The sequence below is a fragment of the Malaya genurostris genome, chromosome 2 (genome assembly GCF_030247185.1).
Source record: "Malaya genurostris strain Urasoe2022 chromosome 2, Malgen_1.1, whole genome shotgun sequence".
NCBI classification, from domain to species: Eukaryota; Metazoa; Arthropoda; class Insecta; order Diptera; family Culicidae; genus Malaya; species Malaya genurostris.
The window spans coordinates 309,455,857-309,480,387 of record NC_080571.1 but is presented as its reverse complement, the minus strand read 5'-3'; the positions used below and the strand labels follow the sequence as shown (position 1 = coordinate 309,480,387).

Genomic DNA, 24,531 nt, shown 5'->3' with positions numbered 1-24,531 from the left:
GTTTCCGTACTAAATCGATGTTGGATTTTTCGAGAAAGATATTGTACAGATAAATTTTTCCGCCAAATACCGATTTTTGGGAAAAACAGTTGACACCACTGATCTCTATGCCGTAATATGTAACTCCCGAAATATTGATAATTCATGGATAGATGGATAGTAGAGATAAATACCGATTTTCGTTGATAGCATGGATAGACAGGAGAAAAGGTTGCTACGAGACCTTTTTTGACGAGATTCTGATACCGATATGGTACAGATAGATTTTTGCGCCGAATACAGATTTTTGGAAAAATGACCTGGCAATGCTGGTGAATATAAAAGCTTACAAAAAGCTTTCCCTATTACTATTAACTTTAGCTTCGGCTGCTCATTTCTTCAGTCATCGACTAACCGCCAGAGTGTAAAGTAGTGAAAAATTGTAAGCGATTTTGGAAACAAACTCTAAAGAAGTGCTAAAGTGAAGCGAAGAAGACATTTAAAATTGAAAGTGAATAATCAAAATTGGAGAGAAGAGAAAATTGTCAGAACATTACGTTTGTGTTGGGTGAATATAAATTACGACGATAATCAAGGACTTGGTCTTAGTTCTCCCAGGAATTGAAAAGCAGCCAGAGCTTAACCTTACATTTACGGAACACTAGCAGAAGAGCCAAGGGTTCCGGTTCGCGGAATTGATCCTAGTTGAATGTTTTTATACTCGATTTGCTAGGTAAAACAGAACCAGGCAAAATTCAGGGAACCGGTTTAAGAATCAACGATAGTCACTCTTCTGTGATTACATCACAGCTCTAGAAAGCTGATCGTGTAGCCAGTAGCGCTAGCACTAGTGATTTGGCCCCATCGTTCATAGGGTCGACACTGCTGAACGCTTGCTTGTGAAATTGTGTGCATTATGAAATGTGACTTTCAAAATTGAACATTCAGCGGTAGAGAAAATACGAATACGCAAATAATAGACGTAAAACGGAAGGACGTACGGCCGGAAAGGATTCTGTGAAGGAAAGAACGGCCTGTAATAAAGTGGAGAGGTATATTGTGACGATAGAAAATTGTACGATAAAGTAACTTTAGTGTGTGTGTGGGCAAGTGTACTTCAACTTGACGATACACGGTAAAAAATTAGAAGCCTAATCTGACTCAGGATAAATTATGACACAGCGAGAACGAGACACATTCATTCATCTGTTCGCTGGAGGGTAAGTTGAAATACTTTTGTACCAACTGCTTTTATAACGTAAATCAGAGGGACGATTTGTAATGTTTTCAGCAAAATAGATCCTTAATTGCTCCTTAAATACATAATTTTTTTCCTGTTATATTTCTACTAACTTCATTATAATTGAATCCTCTTTTAGAATGTATTACTGAAAAGAAAACGAAACAAAACGAGATTGATTGTGCACTATTTTAATTATATTAATAATTCGCGTTTTTTACGGCTAATAAGCAACATGCGAACATTAACATTGATGACGAAAGAGAGAACTTTTCTTTTTCATTTTCTGTATAGGCTAATTCTTAACGAGTAGCCTATTCTTCAAAGTAAATGTAGACAGGTTTCCGAATACCATAAACTAGCTACATTAAATATCGTCAGACGATCAAGAGTACGGTTTGGATTATACTTGGAGTAGTTTATTGAGCTGATGGTACTTTTACATGCGGGTTGTTTATAAATCGTTATCAGAAAAACGCGATAATATCGTCTTAGATTTTCACAGTGTAAAAGTATTTTCCAACCGCAAATGAAGTGTACACATGCACGCCAAGAAACTCTGCTTCTGGTACTCACTAACACGTTTGAAGAAATACCATACCGCCCTACAGTGCTTACGTGTCGTACCTCACGTATGCCACCATCTCCCTGTTTCAGCTTCCAGTTGCAACAATCCCTAACGAAAAAAGGTATCAGTCTCGGAAGCCTTCTATTGGATCTACTTTTCTTGAACTATTTATGTACCTCCATGAGGTGCCATACCGTTATCTGAAAGCCTATTTTGTTTCTGCTCCATTCTTTGTCGTCGTGGTAAAACCTTAATGCAACAAGGATCCTGTGCAGTACTTTGTCCCGTTCACAACCGAGACTCGTCCGATTCGCTCGAAATGATACCAGCAAGCAGCTATTACTCAAAAACTGAGCTTGTCGTACGATTGTTCTCCTCGGTCAGATACCTCCATGTCGTGCGTGTGCTCGAAGGCAGTGCTATTTATAGTAACTTGTTTTGCATTTTTCAGTCATAAAGCAATGAATTTCATATTTGCTGCTGTTCAATAATCGTAACTACAGTTTGCCTATGTAATTGTATTGTGCTCTACGTTGATAGCTATGAATGTGTTCATAATTCTGCAGCGGATCCCCCAGAATCGCCTTTATTAATAACTAATTGTTTATACTTAAAAAATTTATCGCTGAGTATTTAAAGAGAAATGATTAAATTGAACCCGTCGACAAACGTTTGTTTTCTTACATCGTTTGCTACGATTTTGTTAGAACATTCCAGTCGGGACTGAGTAGAGTTCCTATTTGGATCATTATATCCAGCACAGGTAGAAAGTGATGAAGGGAGGCAACGAATAAGCAAAGTTGCGTCGCAATTTTTTGTGAGTCTAACTGACCTTGATCTTGATTTGTTTTGCCCTTGCAAAAATGTATTGGTGCCTAATTTTGTCGCAAGTTTTCCTATAGTGTTACACAAGAATTATTCTTCGTATTGATGTTGTATGAATATTCAAGGCTCAAGTTCAATAACGAGTTTAGTATCTGGGTTTGATTCAAAGAGTTCAGATTTTTCCTTATAATTGCATGTTCAACTCAAATACTTGCAACACATGCCTTGGATTATCACACGACTGTGCTAATTATTGATTAGAATTGATATTCCTGTCGCTTATTTATACTACTCTTGTCCTAGCAGTTTGCTAGAATTATGAGTACAAATCTGTAATATTTTGTCCTAATGTCAATAAATATCGGATGTGTCACATGGCATCCATCGCTCCGCGACCACATTAGATGGTTAATCAAGGTAATTAAAACTGATTCTAACCGACACGATCCGGTTGTGCTTCTGATTCTGTACAGTTATTGTCGGTAGAGATAACAACAGTGTCTATTTAAATTTTGCGTTTCTAAATAAACAATCTGAAAACATATACTACTACGAATCACTATCAATAGTAGCTTATAACTGGTGGAACGGTAGTTCTAATTGAAGTGCGATTAAGTTATAACACGTTTCCAGCGTTCAAATCTTTAAAAAGAATGCATATTTTATAAGATTGGCATCTATCATGCAGTAAGTCGTGGGTTGATATAACCTAAATCCAAGGTATAGATCCCTATATCTATATGAAGTATTCAGTCCTAAAACTTATAACTATAGTTTATACAAACCCATCGTTCGCGATTTCCTACCTGGTTCTACTGTAGTCCGCTAGTTGCTGTTGCATATCCGATACCCACAAGCCGTAAGGTTTCTTTCTGTCGGTCGATTGATAGTTGCACAGACAAGCATGATTGCGTATTTTCGCATGTCCTAAAAACTCGACATACTGCTTATCGCGACGTCCAAACGGCCTTAAGTGAAGTGATGCGTGGAATTTTCCATTCGGTTCTGATGATCGATGTACGGTTCATTGTGTTGGTGGCTTTCGTTGCATTATCAAATGTAAAGGTAACTTTCTTTTCTGCTGGGCTGTGTAAGCGTCGAGCCACAAAGGGTTGCCCAATCATCACCTCGCACTAGTCAGGCTTTGAGAACTGGCACCTAGGCGGAACAAACAAGTTTCAACGAATGGATAAATCAAAACACGCTGTTCGGTTGAGTCGAGTGGTCGTTTGCAGTGGCAGTAAGTTTAGAAAAAAAACTTGATTTGTTTAGGCTATATGGAATAAAAATGCAATCAACTTTCAAGCCGACAGGTTCTCGATAGCACTAAAAGTGAACTGCTTATAGTTAAAGCAAAAAAATGAAATTTAATGATTTATATCATTTCGCTAAATGGTTTTTCTTATCTTATTTTTTAACTTTGGAAAGGATTACTGTACAGCTAGCCCGAATGTGATCGCGTTTAGTATTGCTAACGTGACTACGTGACATTCCTCAATTAGAAATATATCGGAATGTAACGGGGTTGTTTTGATTTACTCCCGACTTCTGAGTAAGACGTAATTTTTTGTAACGTTCAGTGCATTGCCAGAGTTTCGATTTCTGAGAAAATTCTAGTAAATCAAGAAATTTCATCAACCCTGAGAAACAGAAATTTTCAGAAAGATGTTTCTTCACTCTAGCTTCCTTTTTAGCGAAAGCGAATAGCCGAGCTTCTCGTTAGACTCGTTCCAATCAGTTTTGTACAGCCTCCTTGGTCACTTTCTTCTCCGCAGTATGGCCATTTGTTTTGAACTGCTTCACACGGATAAAGCCGCTCTATTAGAGCGTGGTCACTGTTGTGAGAAAATGAAAAGACTCTGAAAATATTTTTTTATTAGATCAAACACTTGCATGCAAATACATTAATAGCAAGACCAATCCCCTTCAGCGTTAATAATGGCTTGACAACTTTGAGGCATACTTTGAGCGAGATTTTGCGCATATTCTTCTGAAAACGACCTCCAAATTTGTGAATTCGACGAACAAGCTGTTTCAAATTGTGTGGTCGGTTTTTCCCAAGCTTCATCTTCATGCAAGCCCAAACGTTCTCAATTGGATTGGCATCAGGCGACTGAGAGAGCCAATCCAAGGTCACTACACCATTTTGCTCCATTGCCCATTCAAGACGTTTTGCACATGTTTTTCACTCAACATCGGATGTTGCAAAGTACTTCGAAATTTCAAATTATTTGCTATCAAATGTCTGCGAACAGCTCCGTACGATATATTTAATCTTTTTTAATTAATTTTGAGGCACCTTCGCGTAAAGGTAATGTCGGATTCTTCAAAAAGTCTCCAATCACATTTTCGTCTTTTTCCGACAATACACCGACAGAGCCGCGATTTGGAAAGTCGTCGACATTTTTCACCTCTTTAAAATGATTCACTCACTTACTCACAACCTGTTTAGATTTTTTCGTGTATTTCGCCGCGGCAACTTGGGTCATTTTGGGACCTTTCGGATGCGAGCAAAAAAAACTGCTTCGAAGCGCGAAGCGTACGCGGTACTCATTTTGGAAAAATGCTGAAATGGAATTGTAAACAATAGTCAGCTGATTTATTCTCGCATTGCATCAAGGACATTACTGCCCTCTGTGTTAAAAAAATATCACACCATTCTACTTTACCGATCGCGAGTAATCGTGACCACGCTCTTATGTAACACACTGTACGGTTTTTATGGCTTCTGAACACACCTCTTTGAAATGAGAAGTGTGTAGGTGAACGATGAAAAAATGCGTCAATTTGAAGTTGACTAATTTTTCACGGAACCACCCGCGATCCCATTTCAACCAGAATATTAGTTGATTTTCTGAATTCGATTGGTTAAAATTTGGTACAACTAATCGATTGTTGTTTTAACTAAACTGTCATTTTTGTTTTTCGATTAGCAGAAACGATGGTTGAAACAACTAATTCAACTGTTTGAAAAAAAAAATGCTGTCAATTAGTGAGGACACATACCTTTCAATTTCAACAAATATTTTAGTTGAAATAACTGGTGTTGTTATTGAAACAAAATTCTGTTAGTTGAAAAATAAATCGGTTTTATTTGTTTGTTTGTTTTGAGATCAGTAAAGATCTAAATTCTAAAAAAATACCTAAAATGATGCCTTCAAACGGTTGAACTAAAGTTATGCACTGATAATTTTAGTCAATTTATATGAGCATGAGGTGCATCAACGGCTGGGAATTGGAATTTTGCGACGGCAATTCAAACGCGCCATTCAATCGCAGCGCGTTATGTGTGGTTGAAACCCTTCGCTCCTGTTACTTTTATAAATTAAATTCATGTCAAGAAGCGTTTTATTGCTAATGCATGAACATCATCATCGGTATCAAACAGCTGGAAGTAAAACAGTCTGCTGGAAGTAAATAATGATCGAATTTGAAGCATAAAATTTTTGCGCATACCTGAAAGATTACGAGATGATCATTCATTAACATTTTCTAATTTGTCACCAAATCTTTTTCATCTCAAACGAGGTTAACTTTATCACAACACCGCTGTTAGATAAACACTTGTTATCATAAAATTCTCAAATCGAATGAACACAATTTCACCAAATGCTTTAACCATCGATGTTGTTTTCATTGACATTTCGAAGCGACGCGAACAGATTTCAACTAAAAATGTTGTTGATTTTGCATTGCGATTATTGTTTTGCTTTCAACTGTCTCCGGCATTTGACAGCATTCAAAACAACATATTTTTCAACTACTTGAATATATGCAAATCAAAAACCATTTTGGTTAAATCAAAAAGAAATTAGTTAAATCAACTATCGCAAAAATCAAAAACTGCGAAATCGCAATTTTATGATCGAAGGGTTCTCCGTGTTGATTGTAACACACTTAAGTGAAGTTCCCGTGATTGATAAAAACTAGTTGAAACGCATCTTGAACCGAATGTACGATCATATATATCGTATAGCATACCATGCGTACAAGTTTAACTGGCTTAGTACATCAAATAGTCAATAACGTAGATGATCACGCTCATGCAGGTCTCCGTGGAAAGGAAAGGTATATTAGTTCAACCTTTCTTGCTATTAGTGACCGATGATTTCTCAGCATCACCACAACTATCACAAGACAGGATTGTGGTGGTAGAAGAATGGGAAAAACATCCGGATTCAACTTTGCGAATAATATAATCATTTTCAATAAAAACTCGCGTACGATATTCGTTAGTTGTGTTAATCTTATGTAACCGGCTATCATAAATAAATAAATGTATAAGTTAATGATACAATTTTATGAGTAGTAGTCAAATAAGATTTGAAACCAATCGAAACCTAGTGTGGCGACTGTTTTCTAATCTTTTTCTTGGACTCAAGAAATCATTGAAACTAAATAAAGGGGCTGGGGTCCACTAGGAGATTGATAGTACCTATTAGCTCTCTCCGGACAGTATCAGCTTAGATGCCGTGTGGAATCCGGCGGAAAAAAACTGAACCAAGAATAGATCCACTGGGTTCCTGCTTCCATGTCGTAAAAGGCGATAATTGCAGGAGTTTCTTTTTCCTTTCAGTTATCAGATATTTTCAATGTTTTACTTCTGATTACTCTATTTTACTAAATTATCTCTTCATTCAACCTATCAATTTCCGTCTAACTTCGAAAAAAAGTTTGGAATTTGGAATGTTTTCTTCTTCCATGTTATTGATTGTCTGTCAGGATTATAAATTGAATGATAAATAAATAAATAATCTATAACTATTGCGCAAATCCGTTGATATTACAAAGTTAATAACAGAGATAATATTGAACACGTAGTAAAAAACACTTGATATTAATATTTCAAAAAATAAATTAATATTTTTCTTGGTAGCCGGCTGCCCAGATCAACCAATATAACGAATTAATAGTTTTAATAAGTAATTAAAATAAGAAAGCGGAAATAATAAAGAATAATAAATAATCAATAAAGACGCGCGTGAAATCTGTTGACCTTTATTTGGTGATTTAAAATTATTTTATAACAACTGTTTAGAATATGTCAATGCAATGAATCAACTATTTTGTCTAAATCCTATTCACTCGTTTATTTTGTATCGCGTAATTTCTTATATAAAAATAGGGAAGTTTTCATTCTTTACGCGATAGTATTGCAATTTTTTCTTCAGTTTTCTCAAATAAGAGCTGTGAATCAAGACATGCCGGGACTTCAATATAGGATATTGTTGAAACGTTCACTCGGGAAGTCAATGAGTTTAGTGTTACATCCGAGCATCTTGAAACCGGAACACACTAAGTCGCCCGCGAATAATACCAATACTGAAATTTTTACTAACAAATATCCTTCTCCCGTGACACTTGTGGAGTGCGCAGTAGTATATACGGCCTCTAGTAAAAACACAACAAGTGTTGGACTAACATCCCTTCCCATTCCTTAGACGATCTACGTTCTGGCCTGGCCGGCGCCGGTACTGATCAATGAATTCTGGGATTACCAGAAGATGTACATTGAAGGATGATTTACCAGTCCCAGGATGGATCATCTAGAAACTCCCTGTACAATTTCAGCTAATCCCGATCAGTAACGGAGTAGCAACCAGGGGTGGTCGCTCAAGCTCAAGCTCAAGAAATCATTGAAACTAAATAAAGTTCATTGCGATCAACAGGGACAGTTTAAAAACAAGGTGCTCCATTGCTGCTATGATTCAGTTTGTTCTGATCAGAGCTTAAAATTGTCACACATTTTCAATAAATGAATGCATTCCAACAGCCTCATATTCAATATCATTTGTAAATGATCGCATTCAAAACAAACGAAGAGAGACGAAGCATTCTCATCTCTCACAACAACAAAAGAGAGTATCAATGCCAACGTTACTCATTCCCCTTCGTCAAGATGAAACCCAAATAACGTCTGCAGAGAGAATCGGTCGAATTTATTCGGTATAATAAAAATCTGCGAAGCTTGGCTATAAAGAATATCAAGAATACGATAAATCAAGGTAATTACACCCCAGAATCACTTTGGAAATCAAATCTACTATAGATACGAGCTCCCACAGGTAAAAATCGGTAAATTCTGTATAAAATGTTCAAAACGACGTATGTAACATTGAGAGATTCTCTTTGTTTACTTTCTCTTTCGATTGTTGCGAAATATTCGGTAATTTCTCCAGAGCAGATTAAAAGATGATAGCTTTAGTTATAACTATCGGTAAATAATTGGACAGAAGGATTGCTAAGAGTGCCGTAATAATCAAAAGAGAAAGTAAACAAAGAGAATCTCTCATTGTTACATACGTCGTTTTGAACATTTTATACAGAATTGTTTTCCGTTATTATCGATTCTCGGCGGATAGGTTGAATATCGATACGTTACAGTATATGGTCTTTACTGAAAAACCGAAAATGACTGAAAGGGTAAATGGAGGAAATAACACAACTTTTAAACTGCTGCTCAGCTTATATCGTTGACTGGACATCTCGTTCTCATAATTTGCAAGTGGAGTTGAGAGTGACATTGCGATAATATAGTTTTCTGATAGTTGTTCAAATTGATTTTGGCCCCTCGTTGGAGAGAATGTTTTATTCGATGGATATTTAATTTTATATGTTTGATTGTACTAGTTAATAACTAGTAGTTATGCCATTACACGCAACGAACTCTCGAATGTGAGTTTTGCCTTTCTCATATAGAAAGGTTAAGCAATCCCTTTAAAACCGACTTTTAAAACGAGGCCCGGAGGGCCTAGTGTCATATACCATTCGACTCAGTTCGTCGAGTACGCAAAATGTCTGTGTGTATGTGCGTATGTGTGTATGTAACGTTTTTTTGCACTAACTTTACTCGGAGATGGCTGAACCGATTTTCTCAAACTTAGATTCGAATGAAAGGTCTTGTGGTCCCATACAAAATTCCTGAATATTATTTGGATCCGACTTCCGGTTCCGGAATTATGGGGTAAAATGTGCAAAAAAATGTCAAAATAAGTGCACTAGGTTTTCTCAGAGATGGCTGAACCGATTTTCACAAACTTAGATTCAAATGAAAGGTCTTGAGGTCCCATATTATTTGGATCCGATTTCCGGTTCGGAAGTTATGGCATAAAATGTGAAAAAAAAGGAAAATATGTGTTCTAACTTTTCTCATAGATGGCGCGACCGATTTTCACAAACTTAGGTTCAAATGAAAGGTCTTGTGGTCCCATGCGTAATTCCTGAATTTCATGCGGATCCGACTTTCGCATCCGGAAATATAGGGTAAAGTGGGTTAAAAATTGTATACCATCAATGAAAATGGGGAAAAACCTTAAAAAAAACTAAGATTCAAATGAAAGGTCTTGTGGTCCCATACAAAATTCTTAAATGTTATTTGGATCTGACTTACGGTTCCGGAATTATATAGTAAAATGTGAACAAAATTGTGAAAATAAGTGCACTAACTTTTCTCAGAGATGGCTGATCCGATTCTCACCGATTCAAATGAAAGGTCTTGTGGTCCCATACAAAATTCCTGAATATCATTTGGATCCGACTTCCGGTTCCGGAGTTATGGGGTAAAATGTTCTAACTTTTCTCATAGATGGCGCGACCGATTTTCACAAACTTAGGTTCAAATGAAAGGTTCTGTGGTCCCATACGTAATTCCTGAATTTCATCCGGATTCTACTTCCGGATCCGGAATATAGGGTAAAATGTGTTAAAAATTTTATACCATCACTGAAAAGGGCGAAAAACCGTAAAAAGTTTTATAAATCGACCTTAAATCTTCTCCAATTGATAGTTTTTATCAGTAGACGGTCAAACAAACCGATTTCGGTTATTCTTTTAAGAATCTATGAAAATTATTTTGAATAATACCACAGTATTACATATGATAGTATGATTGATATGAGAAAGGCATCATTACAACACTAGGTGGATTAAAACAGGTTTTTTTTCTGTTGTTTTTATCAAAAGAAAATAAAGGAGAGCATGTAGCATATATCTGACGTTCGGTCTAGACTGATAACACAGCTTACATTTTATCATCCGCAAAGACTACGGCGTAAGACGGACTTCGAATATTGCCTGGTTGTGTCAATCACAACACATTTCATTCCATATCTCATCAGCGATAGAATTTAATTGTATTTACATTTGAAACGGTAAGCTCAAATCAAAAGTCCAGCAAGATAACACGCACTCCGTTATCTGCTAGACCATAAGTCACTTTTTTCCCGGACCCCCGAAAACCAACCAGTCACACAACGCGTGATAGGTGAGAAGTTTAAAAATAGAATCTACGAGATGCATTCATTTGGCCAGACACTGGACTGATCATGCTGTCACGTAACCAGATTGCAGATGTGAAAGGTCCTGCTTTATTAGAGATTCTACTGGTTACTTGATAAGACCATCAAACCAACCGGTTTACTGCTCTGTAATCCAACAGTCAGACGTTCAGAACTAGTAAGGAATAACCGAGTACAATTGAAAGGCATCACTGGCGGGCTGATTTGCGATGACCTTCGCTTTATCAGCTAATTTGATGGGTGCATTTTATTTTCTATTTCTGCATCGAATTACAGTACTAATGTTGGCAGATAGGCAATTCGAGTTTGTATTGTCAACATGTTTTTGTATGGGAGAAATGAGGCGCAGTGACATATTTATATCGGTTGGGTTTCTTTTTTTTTCTTCTGAATTATAAACCAACAACAGGCTTTAAAACGTAAACAAGAATTGCCCAATGAAAAATGCCTTCGAATGACATTCCAAATGTGGAAGGAACATGCAAGGACAAATATTTGTGTGTGTTGACAGTAAAATAATATCGACAAAACATTTCTGATGATGCAATTTCGTGTTTTTCGCGAAATAAACACGACAACGCTCGAGGGGTTCTCCGGTGAGTTCTGATGATGCTTCAAACTAGTAAAATTTTGATCGGGAAACTACATGCATTAGAACAAGTCTTAAATAACTGTCAAATCGTGATGGACTCGTTTGTCTCGTTTCGTAAGAAAAGATGAATATTCATAGATCATTGACCAGCTTTCCGTGGGTACCTTGGCCATCCTTGGGTACAATAACAATAGCCATCCGGGCGCTTTATTGCTATTTGTATCGATCAAATAGTGAGATGAACCAAATGAAATTTCTCTAGCGCTTTTGTACTTGTGTGCGTGTGTATGTAAGAGAAAAACAGTGTGCATCGATGAAATTTTCTATAAATTTTGCTCAATCACCCGAGACCGGTGGTGCTAACTTGATGATCTCATGATTTGTCTTTTTTTTGTAAATAATGTAGGTTTTTTTTACCATGCAACCTTCAAGATTAGAGTGAAATGTGATAAAAAGCACTCCTCGAGTGCATGGCTATACTGCGCATTAAGTGGCAGCAATCTCGCTGCTGTCACTCAAGAAACCGCATGGGACAAATTTATTATGGCGTAAGTTTTGATAAGATATCAATCGCCAAAAGGTTAGTTTTTTTTTTGTCAACCTACCAGGAAGTTTCTTATCTTGAGCATTGTTCGTTCAAATCTCCTTTAATTAAACCACGATTAGTCGCCGCCGTAGAAATCCGGTTTGATCCAACACTTTTAATTGACACACCGGTGAGAGATGAGTCAAGCTATTTACGGCACCTCAATTTTCGGTGGTTGTTTTTAGCAACGATCACGATGATGGACTTTGTATCTGGGAGAAAATTGAAAACCGTTGCACTGTGATTTTTTTGTTTTGACGGAAACCAGGTAAGCGGAAAGGCGCCTCGATTCATTTATTTGTGCAGTGCGTCACACACCAGAAGGTTGTTGTTTTATAATTGGATTTATCACTCATCATTCACGCCTGTCTCATTTGTGCCAAGAATGTTTCCGGTCAAGGAATAGTCAACTAGACAGTAGACAGTGCATTAAAATATTTCGTTTTATGCTTTTAGAATTGGCGAGGTTAGGGAGAAGGTGCTGTATTATAGTTTTTTTTTAAAGATTCTTTCAATTATTTGGCTCAGCGAATGGCGCGAGCTGTACAGAGTTGGCATATAATTAAATAAAGTATGATATTTTCAAGAAAAAAGAGACTAAAAATTTGTAAAACCTTTTCTTTTAATTGGGGATTTTCGGATCTTGGCTCACGAAACGTATTCAACTAGGGCACGTAAACAAATAAATAACTCAAAAATGTTCAACAGAAAAAGTCGACTCAGTTGAACCGAGATAAGATACTGGTTTCTTAATTGAATTGTGTTGTTCACATGTCGCACAGAGACGAACAAATCCCTTTAGAAGTTGTTTGCATCGGAATGAGCAAAACACGTGCGAAATTCTCAGGTTAATGCAAATTAAAACTGCTTCTAATACACAGTTATGGAAATTTTTACGAGCAGTGCTACTTGTGACACAAGATAGCGGTCGAGGTAGATGTAATCGTTATAAAAATATACAACCAATTAGAACGTTTTCACTACTATGTGGCGTCTTGGTCGAATTGGTCCAACCAATAATAGATCACATGAATTTGTCAGCTTAGGATTCCGAGCAGGTTTGTAGTCGTATAGAATGGCAATGCAATCACTGTGCAAACCTCAGTACGTTGTTGTGTGTTTGAGTGACAAATCATGTGATATCATTTTCCCGAAGATGCTTGAATCGGTTTCAACAAAATTAGATTAAAGTGAATGGTTAAACCGACTCATAAAAAGCTCTGAAATATCATCCGGAACCTACTTCCACTTTTTCGGAATGACAGTAATTGCTTCTTCTTATTTTTCAGGACTTGAAAATTGATATAATAGTTTTCTATTTCCGATTCTGGAGGCACCAGCAGCAGTGATCAAAAAATATGTTCGGAATGGAACTCACATCGATTTCTCAAAGATGGCTGATCCGATTTCGACATATGCCGATTCAAATTAAAAACTCCTTTTGTGGAATTTGACTTTCTGCTTCAAAAGAATTCGGTGCTGACTATCGACGTACAGAAATCGTTGCATTACTAACTAGTTCTTGGAACTTACTGACACTAAGAATCCTTCCAGACTGAGGATTGCTCATACGACAACTGGCTTGTAAGATCATCACTTTATGGTTTGTACCGCTAATAGCTCTGCTGACTGCTATGGAATTTCATCTGGATCCGATTTCGGAAATAATTGATTCAAACCACCATATAACACGAAAACAGAGGCCCAACCAACTCACTTCGGTTATGTCGGTCCTCCGTTTCCGGCTCCGGAAGTAGTAGTAAAAAACTCCAAAATAGCAAATACATCGATTTATCATAGAAATGTCAATGTGAAAAGCATCGCTACAGCACTAGATGGATTGAAACAGTTGTTTTTATTCTGTTCAACTCAACGAATTATAAAAAGTTTCCGTGCGCTCGTGACAATTTGTGAATGGTTTAGGCAAACAAACAGAAAATATCGTTTCCATCACTACGAATTATAAAAAGTTTCCGTGCGCTCGTGACAATTTGTGAATGGTTAAGGCAAACAAACGTTTCCATCACTACGATATAGCAAACGGCTTTTTCGAATTTTCAATCTACGATCGTTTCAATACAAAGATGCTAATGAAATACCCAGCGAGATAGAAGTGGCGCACTTAAACACGTACCGGACCGGCCCGAACCGGATTAGTCACTCCACGGGGCTGACCCATGGATTGCGCGGTTGCTCGAGCGCGTTGATAACGGGGTAGGCTTGGTACGCGGGAACCACCGAGGAGGCTTGTTTTTCTGGCGTGATCCAATGAACCTCTCATTGCGCGATAGTACGACGGTTTCGAAATCATTCATACTTGTATGGGGGGGCATAACAGAACGTTTAATCTAGGGGCGGGGGTCAAAGTGTGGAGACCCGTAATTTTCCGAAAATCACTTCCAATTCGCTACGGCGTAAAATCAGAGTTGGCTACGTTCGAATATGCATGCGTTATCAAATCGAAGAAGACGGCAGAAATCAATCAATTAGACCCCTGCAAATTGAAGATACAATTTATCCACTCATCCCGCAGAACCGGTTAAATGGTGAACTTTCAGTGCGGCGTGAAATTTCACATGATGTTGGCAATGTAACGAACAAACAAGCCTTATCCGTTACTGCATGAACCTTGCTAATTGGCCGTAACGTTGACAAAGTACAAAAAAAAGTTGAGCACGAGTTTGCAAACATTTCTTACATGATCGATCGAAGTCACAAAGAAAAAAGTCTTTCCGCCGATACGCAAAAGATAAACGAATGAACTACACCTGCATAGTTCAATTGAAAGTTCCAGAATCGCTCAAGCGAACATCGTAATCACTGAAACCCAGATCTGGTGTAGCTATTTTTACAGTACAGTTATCGCAATGTTGTCCATTAAAAGACTGAAACAACGCAAAAAGACGAAACCCATCAATTATTCCGGTACGAACTGAGCGTATCGCCAGGGCCCTGGTGACCCATGACTGTACGGTTGATTTCTGTAAACCCTTGATAAGACTCCTAAACTGAACAAACAACCATGGCTCCTATTTGCTACAACAACAACGGATAATGATGGCACTCGTGGAGGCTTGATTTTTTGGCCGCCAGTTTTTTTGTTTTAATTCCTCGAATCGGCCGAGATAGTGTGATTGTGTGAAGTATTCACGGGATCACACGACTTTAATGAGCCAAATACAACATGGTTGTAATCTGCGGGTGTTTTTCGGATCAAACCAGACGACCCATGCGAATGGATGTGTCTTCCTTATCGTATTTACAACAGTTGAACGATGGAGTATCACCGATCCATTGACGTCATGGCTGTTATGAAATCATTTCGCTATGGAAAGTTACCGATTGATTTTCATGTGTCTGAAGGGAAACAAAATGAGATCGTAATTTCCGGTATGTTAGAATTAGATTATTGAACCGCAGAATTTTGAAACTGCGCATTTGGAGGAGCTGACCCTACACATTGTAGTGTAATCCTAATAGATGATAAGATGTTCGAAGTTCTAGAATGTTTCTAGTTGGTCTCACAAGTTGGTAACAAATGTGACATTTAGTAGTGCAGTTCAAACATTCGTCTTATCGTGTTGGTTAAGCCTTTGGGTTCATATCGAAGTGACTTGCAGCCATGATCATATCATATCATCTGTGTGACTGATAAATTAGATGTAATACACATAGGTACGGTTATGATTTTACAAGTGGATAAAATGACTCATAATTTTGAAATTATTGTGTAATTGAAATCCATGAACAAAGGTCATGATATCATGAACTATTGCGTTATTCTTTGTATTAATCTATAAGTAACGCATCTTAAACTAATATGTTCAATGTAAGGTAATTTCCGTCGTGTTTCGAGAATGGTTAACGATGTTCTCTGTATTTTGATATTTCGTTTGTTTGATCCCGGTTTTAACCTCAATTCAAACGCTATTCAAGGCGCATATGCGGTATTGGTTCTAATATTAATGCGTAAAATGTAAATTTCTGATGAATATATATCGTTTGACTGTTTCATGGGTTCTTGGCACGGATGACAGTGGTTCGCCAGCAAGGATTTGAACGAGAATCAGTAACATCGTGCAAAAAAAGCGCTGATGCTTCATTTCAAGTGGAATTTGAACACATCGATGCCGTGAATCACAATGTTTCGTACGGAGGACCATGAAATCATCCAAGGTACAAGGTTCTGGATTTTCTAAAGCGAACACCCACAGAGTGTGTTTTAAAACTAACACTCAGAAAATCATACGAAGCTGGTACCGAAATATTGGTGTAAAGGTATTGATGAAGAGACCTACATTGAAGCGGATTTTAAGCAGTTGCCAGGTGTGAGAACGAATTTACTGGAGATAATCATTCTTTCACACGGTAGATGCTGTCGAAATTTTTTTCGGAGTACCTGATTTGGCAGGGTCATGACAACCGCCCAACGGTAAACGGTGAGATTTCCTAAACTGAGTACCTGCAAAGACGGCATTTGTCGTTTTTATGACAGTCCGATTTGGATGCATGTCGCAATTTCAAACCAATGCCAAAGTGATTTGTGGCTAATGCTGTGAATTTTGTGCCGAAAAATTTGATCTTATTGAATTGTTCTGAATTTGTTCTGATTGAAAATTATTGTACCACGTTTGCAAACTGCGGAAGACAAACGAACTGGTGAAGGACGAAAAAAAGAAACGATGTGGAAGTATGAAAACATTGAGAAAAACTCATTCTGAAATTTGACTAATATTTGTAATCTGAAATGAATGCCAATACTGACTCGCCCTTTCGGGGCCAAAAAACCAGAGTATATCAGGACAAAACAAATTATTTTGTGATAGTATTTCAATGGTCTTTATGCTTAATCATTCGAGCTCGAATTATAGATTTTGCATGTCGTCACTCAATTCGGAAGATTCAGAGAAATATCCGTAACGTAACGGTTTTTCTGGTTGAAACACTAACGTAACATTCCACCGTGAAACTTGACCTTCTGTTTTAAGGAGCAAGCCTCTTTGCAAGCGTATGAGTAATGTCAACAATGTGTGCGTAAAAACAAAATCCGACGCTTCTTTTCCTGATTTTAATCAATAAATCATCCATATGGTTGAAAAACAAACCAGTCAGTTCATTCTGCTTAAAATTGCAATTCAAGAAAAGTGAAAATTGTAGTCTAAAACTTCCGTTCTCCTTAAAACTGCTCGAGAAAAACTATTTCAGTTTCAGCTTACCTCCACAGATACATTTATTTAGCAACAAACACATTCCTATATGGATTTCCTCTTGCAGACATTATTGTGATATAAAGATTTACGTACCTTCTATAAGTAAATCCGCAAAATAGAAACCTTAATTTTAACACGCGTAAGACAATGTATATGGAATGTTGTCATAAAACTATTTATTTTTCCGGAAAACTGTTTTTGTAACAGAAAATATTTAGTTTTGTTTATTTTGTGAAGCGCAATCTAATGCAAATGCATTGAAGCAGTGTTGCTATCTTTTTTATTAGGGAATTAAAATCTACATTCATAAAATGTAAGCAATTTTCCATCAAACGTTGGTGAAAATGGATCAAAACTGGTATTTCATCCGAAAAGTCAGGCTTAACATTAATTTGAGAATAAATTATTGTTGAAAAAGATTGTTTGAAACTCAATCGTGCAAGTCACTTTGATAAACTCGTTGCATTGCATATATGAATACATAGATCTATGACATACGTAGTAAATAAACCGCAACTGACTTGTAAGTGTACATGGCTATTGTATACCCAGTGCTACAGCCTTACTGACACTAAGAATCCTTCCAAATCTGGTCTCGAACATACGGCATCTGGTTTGTTAGATTAGTGCCTTATACTCTGAACCGGGCTCGGACTCATTAACCAAATACAGTGTTATGACTAATACTCATGTCAGTCATTTTGTTACTGAAAAGAAAAACCATAGACATGTTTTCGTAAAACGACAAAATAATTAGTTTCTTTCCTTTAAAATAACGATAACAAGAAAAAAAGTTTTGATCAGAAGTAGATTAAACCCTTCGAATGAATTATGAAGCATTTTTCCTGAGATATAAATTTATTTTTGGTGTAGAAATATTTGTATCTCTCCATCGATGGAGTTCCATTGTATGGAATTATTTTACAATTGGTGATTCATCACACTGCGGTTTGTTTTGAAATGAAATATATAGGTCGTAGAACAAATATCACTAAAGGCCAAAGAAAAAAATAATTGTATATTTCTCACATCTTTGCTCACTTAAATCGTTAAAAATGTCATATCAAAACGGAACTGCGTTGCAGACAGAGTAATGTCATTTCTCCTAAATTAGACGGGGTCTGCCCACTTCTTCTGAGTGTAGATTGATAAATGGTTTATCAAAAGCGCAATATATTAACATGAGCTCTGCTCGTGCATTTTCGAACGTTCCCAAAAAAAAAGATAAAAAATGTACCAGTTTTCATGACAACACACAACAAAAAATTCTTAAAATAACTTAAAATCACAAATTTTACTTGGCCTATGAGGAAATAAACAAACATTAATAGAGAATACAATGTCTTTGTGATTTTGCGAAATTCCGAATTCTTTCGCAGACCTTCTGAAGCGTGGCGATAAAAACACGCAAATGCTACCATAATTTAAAGCTGCACACACGCACCGAACACAAAAAAAAGAACGATGATCTAACGTTACCTCATTACTAGATAAAATTCAACAATTTATTTCGCTTTGCTTTCAAAGCAAGTGTACAGTTCGGATTCCGGCTTTAATGCAGAAACATTTTCGGCTGCTGAAAAATGGCAAACCTTTCACTATTGGAGCACCGTCGTTGGCTCTTCGCTCGGACGGGGCGCGATGTTTATTCGCGATATCTGTGAGATGTGGCTGGGCAAAGTCCGTAGATCTCGATCGCAAAAACTTAAAACGTCCTGCATGTGATCGAAGCGTGATCGGCACACTCAGTGTCGATCGCGAGTCTCTTGATATCGCGAAGAAAAAGAAATACTGAAACAAACACTAAAAGATGCATCACGACGGTTCGTGTGCGTGTTTACATTGAACTCGGATCGTCACACACGGGTTGCTGTCCCTGATGTATCGGTGAAGTAGTTGCAGATCCGCTGTTTTTAATAAATGAAACAATAACGGGTAGTAGAGATTTAACACATTTTAGGTGTCATTTGAGTTTGACTGTCATATCTTCGCTATCTGCCTATATTTTGACAAACGAACGAGCATTTTACTGGCGTCATGATACAGAAGTTTGCAATGATAACGTGAAAACGTAAATAAAAATGAATTTATTCATTTGCTGCAGAACCACACACTGAAGGTATAAAAGCGAATGATTCTAGCATCTGCGTTGTGTGATGGTCAGAACTTGATTGATTGAGCAGGTCCATTTTTGCCAACCCACCGAAATAGAATCTTAAAGCATACAGTTTCTAATTGCTCCTAATTCCTAATGACTTAATAATTTGAATACGATTTTTTACGTTTCCTTTTCGATTTACTAGTGTTATAGCATTTCATATTGAATTGCTGGTGTCCTTAACAGTCCTTCACTTTGATTGTCGCAATTTCAACTCAGTGCACGACTTCAAGCAGGTGTCACGCAGAATTCGAGACATTTGGCGGCTTCTGTCCATCGAATATACGCAAAAATATGGTTTAAAGTATGGCCTGATGGTGGGACTATTGTCAAAAATTGTGGCGAGATATACGAAGATAAGTCTATATTTGCGCCGTAGCCCTCCGTCGGTTTATGTAACGAAGATAAGGGAAGATTTGATGGACCGAAGATATCTTAGACTGTAAAAAAAAATTGCGCACACTACATCTTGACACACAATGCAATGAGCGTTTATTAGTCTTAGGTAACTAAATGTTCAGAATGCAATGGTCACAATTTTATCTGTAACAAGTGCTGTAAAGTCCTGGATAAGGAATTTTTTCCTTGATAAATTTCTTATCACGAAAATGTCTCGATAGCTTTTTTGAAAAAAAAAACTAAACTCCCGTCATCGGTTCAAGGCTCTAGTTATGTGAAGTTCTTGCGATAAAGTTGACAATAATATGGAATCTCACTCTGCATTTCAGCTAAACCGATAAGAACTAGCTGGAATTGAATCTGAATCTGGATACTTCTGGTTCGAGTTACTGGGAATTGTATCGTACTCGTGCGGTTATTTATAGTTCATATTTTGTTCCTGACGCACACGGTCATTTCGATACGCTTACTGACAGTCTGTCGACCTAATGACGGCATGTGGCAGACACTTTCACTTGCGTTTATTTTTGTTATAATATCAGGATAACAGCAGCAGCTGGTTCCCATATTTTATCTTTTTCAGCGATATTGAGCACCGCATTCAAACATACATTTGAAATTTTTCTTGCGTAATATGTCATGTTCTTTGTTAATATTCTTTAACTACATTTTTAGTGACCTGCTAGGAGTAAGAATACAAAAAGATCTTGGCTTTTGCACGCTTAGAGAAGCAATACCTTCCCAAATCTAATCCAGCTCTTTTCGGTTCTCCATTTCAGTATCGCAGGTACTGCCGGCGCCGTTGTAACATGTCCACTGGAAGTGGTCAAGACACGTCTGCAAAGCTCGTCCGCCTCGTTCATCCATAGTATACCGAGCCGCATCACGGTGGAATCCGGTAAACTGACCTCTGGGAACGAGCACCATTCCCGACGACGAGTATGTGCCAGCACGATTCTTAACAGGCGGCGTCCATCGGTGAGTACTCGCGATCAGGACATCTACCGGCATCATCCGTCTGTGCTTCACGCTTTAGTCTCATGCATTCCAGTAGCACGTAATCATCGTGGTTAGGTGTTTGTTTTAGTAATAGATTTAATTTCGGTAGGTTGATAAGCACCTCGGACGTCAATTGTTTCGGTAAACATTGGATGCTCGGGAACCGGTAGAGAGTCAATTCAAATTAATGCATTATTTGCTAGTTCAGTCGAGAACCGGATGAATCTCTGTTTGTGAGTTTGATGCTTAATCAGCTCTCTGGAAACGTTTCTTCATTTAAATGAGAATAATCGATGTGCGCATCATATAATCCCGCATAAGTCATACTGTTTACCGGACTCGATGCGGCCTTTTGCTTGATAAGGAACGGATTTTTCAAATAGAATATTACTGTTGTACCTAACGACAATAGCCTAGGCTTATACTGCACGCGTTGCTGTCTATATGTTGAAACGGTGATAACCTTTCTGTGCCTGACTGTTCTCGATCTGTCCACGAGAACCGGTTCAATCATGGATCGAACTGGATCGAGAGATGGTCTGTTTTGTTTCTTGGCAACGTCCAGCGCCAGTAAGGTTGTAGCGTTGTAAATTGGACTAATTACAAAACTGATAGCAGTATGTGCGTCAATCCGGTTTTTTTTGTACGTAATGTCAAATCTGATGACCTGTGAAAATGCAAGTCAGCCACAGAAGGTTTGAGAGATTACCAAAAGGGCAGTCAGCAGTTGAAATTGTTATTGTGCTAGACAAATTTCTCAAGCTTAATTTTATTAGAAACATTATTCTTTCATTTGCTTATTCGGCTGTTTTCTGTACATTGTTATTTTGTTTGTTTGTTTAATTAGCGGTTTTAGCCATTTATTGTCATTCTGATACCATTTCATGCCTCGTGTACATATTCAACTTCACAATAGACTGATTAGTTTTCTTTTCCCACTTTTGGACTTCTTTCTCTGAAATGTCAGGTCCTTGCTATCCCACAGTGCGGTATCTCAACGTCGGTCCAGTCGATCTCAATCTGGCAATGCCTGAAGCACATTGTTCAAACCGAAGGATCACGGGCTCTATTCAAGGGGCTCGGACCGAACATCGTCGGTGTCGCTCCATCGCGTGCGATCTACTTCTGTGCATACTCGAAAGCCAAAAACGCTCTGAATGCTCATGGGTAAGTTATCGACCGGCTGTCTGCAGTGTCCGAGCTGGACAAAACCTGATCATCACTGATGTGTTTGTTCTTTGAATTGTTCAACAGCATCATACCAGCGAATTCGCCATTGGTGCACATTATGAGTGCCTCATGTGCCGGTTTTGTGTCTGCCTCCCTCACCAATCCCATCTGGTTTGTCAAAACGCGTCTGCAGCTGGACTACAACGCCGACGGCAAAATGACCGTGTCGGACTGTGTGAAGCGAATTTATGCCACTCAGGGACTACGAGGTTTCTACAAAGGCATCACCGCAAGCTACTTCGGAATCTCGGAAACGGTGATCCATTTCGTCATATACGAGGCGTTGAAAAAGAAACTGGTATGTATCCTCTGAGCACTTCTGCATATTTTAACCGATATCTTTTATTTATAGTTGTATGTGTTCGCTCCTTTGCTAATCCTAACATTATGCATTGTGTGCGTCTGTGTTGTCACAATCACATTCACATACAAATATGATCATCTCATCTTGAATAAACGGGTGCTTGATGAGAGATCTGGGTTTTGACCGAAAAAGCAATTTCTGAACGAGCTCTGTGCCGTGGAACTGTTTTTTCCTTGAAAATTGGTTTCCTGTGCCGACAAACGTGCCACCGTGCGATTGGTCGTAAAGGAATCAGTCGTAAGAGAGGATGGTAATTTGCTCAACATAAGATTTCGTATACAGTCATAGTTTTGTAGGTCTCATGCATGCCCCCCTGCCGTCTGCCCGCCGATTAGCTTCGCGAGTGGAGTGTGGAGCAACTGAACCATGGGAGACACTGAGGAAGCAGCTGTACACCGTGGGTGTGTGTCCGTGTCTAGCCGAACTTGCGTACCCTGTCTATGTGTGTATATGTTGGGTCTGTCGGAATCCTGTTGGAATCCCGCAAGTCGTCTAACTCAATAGCGCCAAACGAACTAAAAAGAACATGACATGTGGCTCGAGCTTGGGCAGGCGAACTCTGCTAAGTGAGACATTCGACCTGGTTGGAGGTAACGTGCGCGTGTTCAAATTGATCCTTTTCCTTTGAGATTGTTAGCTTACATAACCTTGTATGGGAAAAGTGATCCCATAGTATTCAAAATTGCATATCACTTGAGTTAAGGTAGTTGTTCATTGAAGTATCGTTTTTCAAAGGAAAAAGGTCAAACACACACACGTTACAGTACCCTCTGATAACCCAACTCGCAATAGCACATGTCCAATTTGTACCGCTAAATTTCTCGTCTGTGTATTTTTTCGTATTTTTTAGTCCGTTAACACACGTATATTCACGAAACCGTCATCGCTCGCTACTCGACCTTCATCTGTGTGTCGGGAGAGTTGTGTGAAAACCCAAACGAATCCGAATCTAGTATGAGTTTACATTTATCTATGTTTACTAAAACCATTCACCAAATCAGGCATTCGTGGTTACCGTAGGCCTTCTCGCAAGGAACAAACGTTTCGGTCGTTTGTTCCTTCCAGTTGCCGCTTACTTTCGAAGGTTTCGCCAAGATCGTTGGAACGTACTAATCCACCACCTTTGGTTTTCCTCGCTTTCTGCGCCTGCTCTTTAGACCGAACTGCGCCACTCACGTCCTGGCGATGATAAAACCTCCAGAGATTTCCTCGAGTTTATGGCTGCCGGTGCAACATCCAAAACGATAGCGTCCATCGTCGCCTATCCGCACGAGGTTGCCCGCACCCGATTGCGCGAGGAGGGCAGCAAGTATCGCAGTTTCTGGCAGACAATCTTCACCGTGTGGAAGGAGGAAGGAAAGGCAGGACTGTATCGGTGAGTTGTTTATTTCAAAGAATGATAAATTTAGATAGACAATAACCCTACTATTTCAGTGGCCTTGGGACGCAACTTGTGCGCCAAATCCCGAACACTGCCATCATGATGGCAACATACGAGGCTGTTGTTTATGTGCTATCTAACCAGTTGAACCCGAGTAGCCTAATTGTCGGCAACTGAGAGCAGGAGTTAAGCCGGGCGGAAAGTAGTAGCGGTGGTGCAACTCACCCTTTTCCAGCCGTGGCGGCACTGCTGTTTCGTGATAGTGGTGGACACGAAGTGGGAGCTTGCGGAGCGTTGGAGGAGCTCGAATCTGCATTCGTTGTACATTGCATATGTGATTTCTTCGTAGATCTCTAAGGTCTACCCGAAAGGGGAACAAAGAGAGAATGATAGTCAGAAAATTGAATTATGGTTCTGTTTACTGTATCGTTGTTTGTATACACCAAGTTGAGAATATTTATAAAAGATTAATTATATTTTGAAAAACGAACAAATTTAGGTTTAAGAAAAGGCAAAGGAAGCACTGCAGATTGCTTGAATAAGCGTGTTGAACTAAATTATTGCTTAACAATTTCCTAGTGTAGTAGCGAGAGAAGAAGAAAAGATTATAAATCTTGATTGACTGAGAGACTGACTGTGTATCTGTTTTAGCAATCGTTTCTATTGCCTTTTGTTTCAATTATATTTTCGGTTTTACGAAAAA

At 38.3% G+C, this 24,531-nt stretch overlaps 1 protein-coding gene across 5 annotated transcripts; it reads left to right on the top strand.

Moving 5' to 3' along the window:
- The first annotated feature begins 371 nt into the window (after positions 1–371).
- LOC131431059 (mitochondrial carrier protein Rim2) lies at positions 372–24,531 on the top strand. Of its 5 annotated transcripts, none has more exons than XR_009229632.1 (6): positions 372–1,199; positions 20,634–20,832; positions 21,821–22,020; positions 22,108–22,381; positions 22,436–22,684; positions 22,744–23,669. XR_009229632.1 is itself a non-coding variant. In XM_058596517.1 (6 exons), the coding sequence occupies exons 1-6, from the start codon at positions 1,153–1,155 to the stop codon at positions 24,003–24,005; spliced, it is 1,062 nt and encodes a 353-aa protein (XP_058452500.1). In that variant the 5' UTR covers positions 372–1,152; the 3' UTR covers positions 24,006–24,531. The 5 variants fall into 5 exon arrangements, 2 of the variants coding, with proteins under 2 accessions (XP_058452500.1, XP_058452501.1); XR_009229634.1 differs by having other exon boundaries at positions 22,436–23,037; positions 23,298–23,669; XR_009229633.1 differs by having other exon boundaries at positions 22,436–23,399; positions 23,605–23,623.

Coding starts and splice junctions, on each gene's coding strand:
- LOC131431059 (XM_058596517.1), top strand. CDS start 1,153: ATGACACAGCGAGAACGAGACACATTCATTCATCTGTTCGCTGGAGG. Junction 1,200..20,633: donor ATTCATCTGTTCGCTGGAGG/GTAAGTTGAAAT, acceptor TCTCCATTTCAG/TATCGCAGGTACTGCCGGCG. Junction 20,833..21,820: donor TTAACAGGCGGCGTCCATCG/GTGAGTACTCGC, acceptor CTGAAATGTCAG/GTCCTTGCTATCCCACAGTG.